Source organism: Alexandromys fortis, unplaced genomic scaffold (assembly GCF_014885135.2).
Source record: "Alexandromys fortis isolate MF-2015 unplaced genomic scaffold, M_Fortis_MF-2015_v1.1 scaffold_222, whole genome shotgun sequence".
Lineage (NCBI taxonomy): Eukaryota > Metazoa > Chordata > Mammalia > Rodentia > Cricetidae > Alexandromys > Alexandromys fortis.
The window spans coordinates 1,437,696-1,446,925 of NW_026068108.1; the positions used below are offsets into that span (position 1 = coordinate 1,437,696).

A 9,230-nucleotide genomic window follows, 5' to 3' on the forward strand; every position below is an offset into this window, starting at 1 on the left:
CCATCTGTAATGAGGTCTGGTGCCCTCTTCTGGCCTGCAGGCATACACAGAGACAGAATATTGTATACATAATAAATAAATAAATATTAAAAAAAAAATACGTGCAATGGCCAAGCAGTGGTGGCGCACGCCTTTAATCCCAGCACTCAGGAGGCAGAGGCAGGTGGATCTCTGTGAGCTGAATGTCAACCTGGTCTACAAGAGCTAGTTCCAGGACAGGCTCTAAAGGTACAGAGAAACCCCCTGTCTTAAAACACCAAAAAAAAAAAGAAAAAAAAAAAAGAAAAGAAAGAAAGAAATGATAACACATACAGAATATTATGAAGAAAAGCCTAAATCAATATTACTTTTCTTCTTTGTGTTCTATATCCTGTCTGAACATACAGAGTTAGGAAACAGGGGTTCCTTCTTTGTTTTGTGATTAGCAGTTTGGACAGAAGTTAGCCAGCATGAGTGAGTTCCCAGCACTCTGGAAGATGGCTCCCTTTCTTTCTACTCATCTAGAGCACCGAAAAGGATCCAGTAACTGCCCCAGCCCACCTCTGCAAACCTTACTTTATGGCCTGCTTAGTGGGAAAGATTGCCTTTGAGGAGTTATTTACTGGTCTGTTTGACTAGGGCTCGTGGATGCTGCTATTTCTAGGCTGAGAAGCCACCTCTGGAAGTTTGGGGTGGAGGAATCAGAGATGTCACTTGTAAAAGTCCTCAAGAATGGGGCTGGAGAGATGGCTCAATGGTTAAGAGCATTGACTGCTCTTCCAGAGGATCTGAGTTCAATTCCCAGCACCCACATTGCAGCTCACAGCTGTCTGCAATTCTAGTTCCAGGGGATCCAACACCCTCACACAGACATACATGTGGGCAAAACACCAATGCACTACAAATAAATAATTAAAAAAAAAAAGATTCCTCAAGGATGTTCCCAGGGATGTTGCTTCCTATGAGAGTCAAGAAAACATAGGAAAGGCCCCTAGGACTGGGATGCCTTGGGTGGATGGGACTGTGTCATGAGGGTGGGGCCAGTTTAGTAGGACACGTGTGTTTCTAGCTGCTGATCACTTGATTGCTTGCCCTAACTTGGGGCAATGGGCAGTCACTGGAAAGTCTGTGGAGATACCATCAACAGGTTTTAGCTTTCCCCATTTCTCCCCTCTCCCTTCTCTTTATGCCAAGCTCCTCCACCACCTGTAACCTGAAGGGAGGGTAACTGTGGTGGTGAGGTACTGGCAAAACTGCCTCTTCTTCAGGAAACTGAGCTGTGCTGCTCCCTGGCTTGGGGAGGACCTGTTTGTTCAGATCTGCCTCTAGCCTGGGTTAGTGGGCTCCAAATTGGACTTGTGTATGTGTCTTCCTGGGGCCTGGGAAGCACCCTGGAAAAGTGGCTAGGCAGTCAGGGGAAGGCGTAGAATTAGGAATGGATGAGGGACACTGTTTTTTTTTTTTTAACCCCTAGAAAATATATCACAAGCCGGGCGGCAGTGGCCCATGCCTTGAATCCCAGCACTCGGGAGGCAGAGGCAGGTGGGCAGGTGGAACTCTGTGAGTTTGAGACCAGCCTGGTCTACAAGAGCTAGTTCCCAGGACAGGCTCCAAAGCCACAGAGAAACCCTCTCTCGAAAAACAAAAAAAAAACAAAAAAAAAAAAGAAAGAAAGAAAGAAAAGAAAAGAAAATATATCACAGGGCTTCAGACCAATGTAACATCTCAAGTTCCTTGAAATGAGATATATCAGGGACATCTCTAAGTGTGCTACTAGGCTGGAACTCGGGCAAGGGAGAGAGCTGTCTGGATAGGGCAAGGGAGAGAGCTGTCTGGATACCTGGTGGGTGCTGAGCAGTCCTAATCTCTGTGCTGCTGTCCTTGGATGACAGGTCCTTGTGAAAATAGGGAAAGGAACAGAAGAGTGGAGAGCCTTGTGCACATGATTCATAAGAGTCCAGACCAGGGCGGAGGCCTGTGAGGGGTGACCTTGTGATGAGAAGGAACAAGAGCAAAAGCCAGAGGCAGAAGCTGAAGATGGGGGCTGCCAGAGGGGCTTTTTCTGAATGTGAGAAATGAATACGTGGGCAGATTTTGCAACACCCCCGCAGACTGCCGTCTTCCCTCACGAGTTCCCAGTCTCTGCCTGTTCCCTCGGCTCAGCCTGTGCTTCCTCTCATCCTCAGCAAGCCCCTTTCTACTTCAGTTTTTTTCGTCCTTCCCCCACTCTGTTCCTTCGGCCCCACCCCCACAACCAGTTCACTCTTACCTGTTTCCTCTGTTTTCTTCCCTCCTGCCCCGTTCGTCTCTGTTTTGGTCCCACTGGCTGCTTGTTTGGCCCCAGTCCTATGCTTTAATGTGGACCCCTGGGAATTGGAGTTCACAGCAAAACAGGAAGGGCCTGTGAACAGGAAACTGGGAATGGGGCAGGAGGTGAACAGCCAGCAGTAACCTCAACTCCTGCTTCTCACATCTGAATTGAACATCTCCAGAGATCTGCAGCCCACCAGCCCTGCAGCCCACCAGCCCTGCTGACCAGCAGCCTGCAGCCCACCAGCCCTGCTGACCACCAGCCCTGCTGACCAGCAGCCCTGCAGCCCACCAGCCCTGCTGACCACCAGCCCTGCAGCCCACCAGCCCTGCTGACCACCAGCCCTGCTGACCAGCAGCCCACCAGCCCTGCAGCCCACCAGCCCTGCAGCCCACCAGCCTTGGCTTCTTCCATTTCAGAACTTTTCTCAGAGCCGAGAATGCTCTAGGTTTGAACACAGGAAGAAAAGATCTGCGGGCCCGGAGAAAGGACATCTGGATTCTGACCTCAGCTTGGCCACTAACTGTGTGGTCTTTGGCAAACTCTCAAGAGAACATCAGTGCATACTGTAAAATGGAATCATTTACCCTGTCTACTTCCCTCTAGGGGTTGCTGTCGAAACCAAAGAGATAGGGAGGGGGTTGCATATGGAAACAAAGATTCAAAGGGTTGACTGCATAGGCTCTAGGTGATGGGAAGACAAACCTCTAAAGGAACTGGGAGGGAAATGACAGCCCCACCCGTCCCCTGACACACACTGTGCTGGTTCTTATTCTCACATTGTTATGTATACAGTGTTCTGTCTATCTGTATGCTTGCTGGCCAGAAGAGGGCACCAGATCTCACTACAGATGGCTGTGAGCCACCATGTGGTTGCTGGGAATTGAACTCAGGACCTCTGGAAGAGCAGCCAGTGCTCTTAACCTCTGAGCCATCTCTCCAGCCCCTCTTATTCTCACATTGATCTTATGTGGTAAAACATTATTATTATTATTATTATTATTATCATCATCATCATCATCATCATCATCATCATCATCCCCACTCAGAGACACTAACTTGCTCACTCAAGATCATAGAAGTGAATGGGGGCAAAGCTCATCAAGGAGTGCTTTCCTACCCTGGGTGGGGCCCTAGCACTGAGGTTTGAACCCAGACCTAATCAGAAATGACTATGCTGAGTTGAAATTAACTCAAGCTAATAAGTATGGAATAGAAGTGGGACTTGTTTGCTTCTTTACTTATCATTTAACAAACAGAAAGACAGTACTGTGCTTCCTCTCTAAGCCAGCTGCTTAATCTTGGGAGATTAAATCAATGAAAGGTGAAGTGTTCCTTCAGGGCTGAATCTTCTGTCTCAGGCTGCAGGAAAGCTATGGCAATAGCTGTAGATTCTGTGTGGCTCAGGACACCACTCCAGATGGGACTGCTCCCTAGATAGGCGGCTTGCTTATCTTCTGAGATCTACACTGGGTGGGGGCCCTTGGGTTGCTAGCTAGCATCTGCTCCTCTCCCAGGCCTCCCTTTCCTGGCCTCTTCCCTTCTCTGTCCCCGCTCAGGGCACACACACTCAAATTCACTGGAAGGCCTAGCACCTGCCTGTCTTTACCCTCGGAGTTCTACCCGCTTGGCTCAGTCCTGGGGCTAGTGGGGAGAGCTTGGCGCCTTCCCAGAGGCAGGGGAGGAGGGAGGCTGGGAACACAGGCTGGGCCTTGGTGTCGCAATTCCGGGCCGTGCCGGGACCTTTGCTCCGCGAGGTGTCTATGGGGGAAGGGGGGAGGGAACGCTGACTCTGGAGGCTGCTGGGATTAGGGTGGGGGTGTGTGAGAGCTGCCCTTCTGTACCAGCAAAGAGCCTCCCGGTGAGGAGAGGAAGGAGAGAGATGAAACTGGCCCGGTCTGCGGGGGAAACGCGACAGTCTTGTTAGAGGGTAGGGGACAAGGTGGCGCCGGCTAAGGGGGTGGCCGGCTGGGGAGGAGTTAGGCTGGTGGGGAAACTACCTCGTGGGCGGGGGCCTAAAAAGGCTAAGGGCTCCCGGTTGCTGGAAGGAAGGACCCCTTGACAGTGCCTTCCCTCAGCCTTTCTTACTTTACTGCTTCTCCCTGCTGGTCCCCGTGTGCTCAGCTCTGGTCACTGGCTGCCCACTGCGGCCTCGAGGACCGGGTACTGCAACGCCCTCTTCTCCAGCAAGGGGGCTCCAGAGACTAAGCAGCCTGAAAGTCTGGTGGCCGGGAGACTCATCTGGTTGGCTCCTTGACAGTGACCCGGGGGGCTCTCTCTGTCCTTGCTTCTGGGTTGGAGAGGGGTGGGATGGGAAGATTTTCTTAGGGAAGGAGTTTGGAGTACTGCCAACAGAAGTTCCGGGCAGGGATAGAGTTTTACTGGGTCTCATAAGAACTGGAAGGGCTCTGGGAGAGGAGGTACTGGGGAGATTCTTGGGACAAGAACTTTACGCTGGGACTTCAGAAATGGCAGGGACTCAGAGTGAGCTTGGGTCCAGTCTGTTAACTTTGGCTGGCTATGCTGTTAGAAGGAGGTGGGTGCAGAGAAGTCAGGATTCTGCTCTTCCTCTACCACCTCCACCTGGGTGGCTATAGGCAGTTACCTTAATCTTTTTAAACTTTAGTTTCCTTAGCTTTAAACTGGATCTGAGAATAGCCCTGACAAGCTGAGTGGTGGTGGCGCACACCTTTAATCCCAGCACTGGGGAGGCAGAGGCAGTTGGATTTCTGACTTTGAGGCCAGCCTGGTCTGCAGAGCTAGTTCCAGGACAGCCAAAGCTACACAGAAAAACTGTCTTGAAAAACAAAGGAAGGAAGGAAGGAAGGAAGGAAGGAAGGAAGGAAGGAAGGAAGGAAGGCAGGCAGGCAGAGTGGTCCTGCCAACCTAGAGGTATAGTTCAGCGGCAGACCTTTTGCCTAACCTGCATAAGTCCTGCATTCAGTATCCAGAACTGATTTCATAGGGATCTAACACAGAAGGCTTCCAGGCCAGTACACAACAAGTGAATGTCAGCGGGTAATCTGAGGAGATAAAAGGGAGCACAGAGGGAACCGAGGCCTACTTCTGCAAGTATAACCTGGTTCATTCCTGCAGGACAGTGTCTTGGTAATGTCCAGGGCGCCAGGAAGAGATGTCCTTGTGGCTGGAGGCTCCAGAGCCTGATGTTTGTCCTGGTAAGCTGCTTTGTTCAAACCTTCTCCCTGAGCCCAGGCCTCTGCCTCCTCTCAGAGGCTGACACCTCAGGCATCAGCCCCTTCACTTAGGAGAAGCACAAGCTCTATCTATTAGTGCTGCTGCCTCTGCTCAGACCCTTTGCCCCAGTTCTGGTGCTTGTTTGCTGAAAGCCCCACGAAGTCCTCGATCTGGGCTTCCTTCTTGGTAGTGCTGACACGGCTAATGCTTGGTTCTAGCTGTGGAAGTCCTGTCTGATCTATGAAATGGATGCTCTCCACCACCCCCACGGGAACAAGGGCTAGCATCTACATTTAAGATCTTGATGTGCAAAGAGCTGCAACTGACTAGTCCTTGACTCCACAAAATCCTGGAATCTGAAAACATGAGCTGGGGCTTAGGTGCCTTCATTTTTGTTTGTTTGTTTGTTTGTTTGTTTTGAGACATCGTTGTGTAGCGTGGCAGTCCTGGTACTCACTGTGTAGACCAGACTGGCTTTAAACTCAAGCCCACCTGCCTCTGCCTCCCAGAGATTAAAGTTGTGCACAGCTCCCAGCTAGTCTGGCTGCTTTCTAAGGGTAGAGTGAAGTTTATAGCTTCCCAGCCAAGATACTTGGGGAAGGAGTCTAGATGGAACACGAACCCACTCTTACTCCCTTGTGCCTCTTTTGGGCTCAGATTCTGCCACGGAGTTGTGGAAGGCAGAAACCGAAGATGCAAAAGACCAGGGAGGCAAGAGCGGCGTCCTCAGGGAGGAAGCTAGGATGCCCCAGTCTGCTGAAAGTGCTTTCAGAATGGGGTTGGAGGCAGCAGAGCCCACAGCCCTGCTTCCCAGGGCAGAAGCTTTTCCAGAGCCTACAGGTAAGAAGCACCCAGATTCGGAAAAGGTAGGGGCTCCCCAGACCTAGGAGGGGAACTCTGGGGGCCTTTGCCTTCTAGTGCCACAGATAAGTCCGAAAGCTCGTCCTAGCTGACTTTGGTGTGGATTTTGTCTGTCTCAGTCATTTCTGAATTTTCAGCTTCAATTTCTTTGTGATTTGAAATTAACCCTTATGATTGTCTTCAGGATCAGTACTTACAAAGAGCTCATACAGTACCTAGGGCATACTGGTCCTTGGTAAAAGACGGCAAATGTTACAATACTATGGCATGCCCCAGTAATTCCAATTACTCTGGAGGTTGAGGCAACAGTTGAGCCCAGGAGTTCAAAAGTTCAAAGCCCACCTAAGCTACATATTGTGAATCTGAGAGGTGGGGAGGGAGGGAGGACATGCACATTGAGCATTTTGTCTGTCTGTATCTAGAGCTTCGTCCGCAAAAGCGAAAAAAGGGGCCAGCCCCCAAAATGCTGGGGAATGAGCTGTGCAGCGTGTGTGGGGACAAAGCGTCTGGCTTCCACTACAATGTGCTAAGCTGTGAGGGCTGCAAGGGATTCTTCCGCCGCAGTGTCATCAAGGGAGCCCGCTATGTTTGCCACAGCGGTGGCCACTGCCCCATGGACACCTACATGCGACGGAAATGCCAGGAGTGTCGGCTTCGCAAATGCCTCCAGGCTGGCATGAGGGAGGAGTGTAAGTGCCCGGAGCAGGAACTGGGAAGAACTGATGGGAAAATATTGATGCCCTGTTGTGGAGGCAGACAGATGCTCACTCCTGCAGGGTCTCCCTTAACCTGGCATAGTGGCACACACTTTTAGTCCCAGCACTAGGGAAGCAGAGGTGGATCTTTGTGAGTTCAAGGCCAGCCTGGTTTACACTGTGAGTTTCAGGATAGCCTAGAGCTTCACTGTGAGACCCTGTCTTGAAAAACAAAAGAAAAACAATAGCAACAAAAGAAGAAAGAATGAAAGAAAAAAAATGCCCTTGCTTTTACACACATCTTGTTTCTAGAGCATCAAACCACCCATCCCCTCTACCCCATCTCTGCCTCTTGTTCACCCTTGTCCCTCTTCCTACCTCACATCTGGCCCTGTCTTTAGGTGTCTTGTCAGAAGAGCAGATCCGCTTGAAGAAACTGAAGCGGCAAGAAGAGGAACAGGCTCAAACCACATCAGTGTCCCCAAGGGTTTCCTCAGCTCCCCAAGTCCTGCCCCAGCTCAGCCCGGAGCAACTGGGCATGATCGAGAAGCTGGTTGCCGCGCAGCAGCAGTGTAACAGACGCTCCTTTTCTGACCGACTTCGAGTCACGGTACTTGATGACCTGGGGAGAGGTGGCTGGGCCTGCAGCAGCAGCTAACTTCTGACTCACAGCAGTTTAACTTTTCCTCCCTTGCCCACCCTGGGTAGCCTTGGCCCATCGCACCTGACCCTCAAAGCCGGGAAGCCCGGCAACAGCGCTTTGCCCACTTTACCGAGCTGGCCATCGTGTCTGTGCAGGAGATTGTTGACTTTGCCAAACAGCTTCCTGGCTTCCTGCAGCTCAGCAGGGAGGACCAGATCGCCTTACTGAAGACCTCTGCGATTGAGGTGGCTGGAAAGGGAACGGGATGAAGGGAAAACCAGAGTAGGGTTATCTGTAGGGGATCTCCAGGTATCCAGCTTGGAGAGTCTGAGTCCTTAGGGAAGGGAGTCAACCTCCTTCCGAGGGCCACACACCAAGACCAGCCCCTTCGTGCCTGTTTGAAAGCTGCTGCTTGTGTGCAGGTGATGCTTCTGGAGACATCACGGAGGTACAACCCTGGGAGTGAGAGCATCACCTTCCTCAAGGATTTCAGTTATAACCGGGAAGACTTTGCCAAAGCAGGTGAGAGCTAAGACGGCCGTTGTGATTAGAGAGCCTAAGGTTTGGGTGGTTATACCACTTGTTTTTCCAAGAGAGAAGTTTGGAATGTTGATCAGTCACTTCGACTGCTCCAAACAGACCTCTGTCCTCTGCTGCATCTGAGGAGGTTATGCGAGCATCTTCATGGAGAGACCAGGCAAGGCAGAGCAGAGGCCTTCACTCTTGCTTTAGCCAATGAAGCTATTTAAGTCTGCATTGTGCTTCTGCTTACTATTTGACAACATTCTGTACCTAAGAAATTTTTCTGAGAATTTTGGCCTTTTAATAGACAAAAGGCAAGAAACCCTTTTCAGATAACGCTCTTTAAGGATCTTGCAGGCTCAATCACTCACCCTCACTCTCTCTGTCCCCCTTCCTGGTGAGCTGAATAACCCACCTTGAAGCAGGACAAACATGCAGAATGGGGGAGCTATAGGATCAGACCCAGTGTTTTCTCTAAGAATTGGTTTGCGTTGGTGCAGGGACCTGATGCTGCTCAGGACTAAGCAGTGGGGGTTTCCCTTATTCAGCTCTTGGTGATATTTATGAAACTGGAGATGGGAAGGGATGCAGGTCTGGAGGGGAGAGGCTGGGAAAGGGTGGCAGGAGTCTAGAGGAGACCGAAGATTTGGCAGCTGAGAGAGCAGACTGTGAAATACTGCTAACGTTCTGACTGTTCAGGGCTGATAGATCCTGGGTTCCAGGCCAGAGTTCAGGAAGCTTCCACTGTCATCTGGTGACTCAGGCCAACCAATGAGCCTCTTGTCCCAGTGTGGGCCTTCTAGGAAAGGCCTCTCCTCTCTTAACTACAGTGGACAAGGTCCTGTCGCCTCCCTCCATTGCGTTTTTTTTTCTTTTTAGTTTGTTGTCTGAATGTCTAGGTACTCACTGGGCAATGGGGTGACTCTATCCAGCCCTAACATACAGTCCTGTCCCTCTTTTCTACCAAACACCTTTCCCAGCCGGGCAGTAGTGGCGCACGCCTTTAATCCCAGCACTTGGGAGG

General features: G+C 50.9%; 1 protein-coding gene across 9 annotated transcripts in view; it reads left to right on the plus strand.

Moving 5' to 3' along the window:
- Positions 1-4,048: 4,048 nt before the first annotated feature.
- The window catches only part of Nr1h3 (nuclear receptor subfamily 1 group H member 3), a 9,624-nt gene continuing 4,442 nt past the window's right edge, over positions 4,049-9,230 (plus strand). Inside the window, exons 1-7 of one of the 9 annotated variants that reach the window (XM_050124270.1) lie at positions 4,049-4,220; positions 5,387-5,465; positions 6,136-6,325; positions 6,769-7,035; positions 7,443-7,651; positions 7,750-7,929; positions 8,107-8,206. In XM_050124270.1, the coding sequence (XP_049980227.1) occupies positions 5,424-5,465; positions 6,136-6,325; positions 6,769-7,035; positions 7,443-7,651; positions 7,750-7,929; positions 8,107-8,206 (988 nt within the window). In that variant the 5' untranslated portion in view covers positions 4,049-4,220; positions 5,387-5,423. Of the gene's footprint in view, positions 4,221-4,460; positions 4,535-4,690; positions 4,711-4,807; positions 4,827-5,386; positions 5,467-6,135; positions 6,326-6,768; positions 7,036-7,442; positions 7,652-7,749; positions 7,930-8,106; positions 8,207-9,230 lie in introns of those variants that run through there. The other 8 variants (XM_050124266.1, XM_050124264.1, XM_050124265.1 and 5 more) reach the window with 8 other exon arrangements.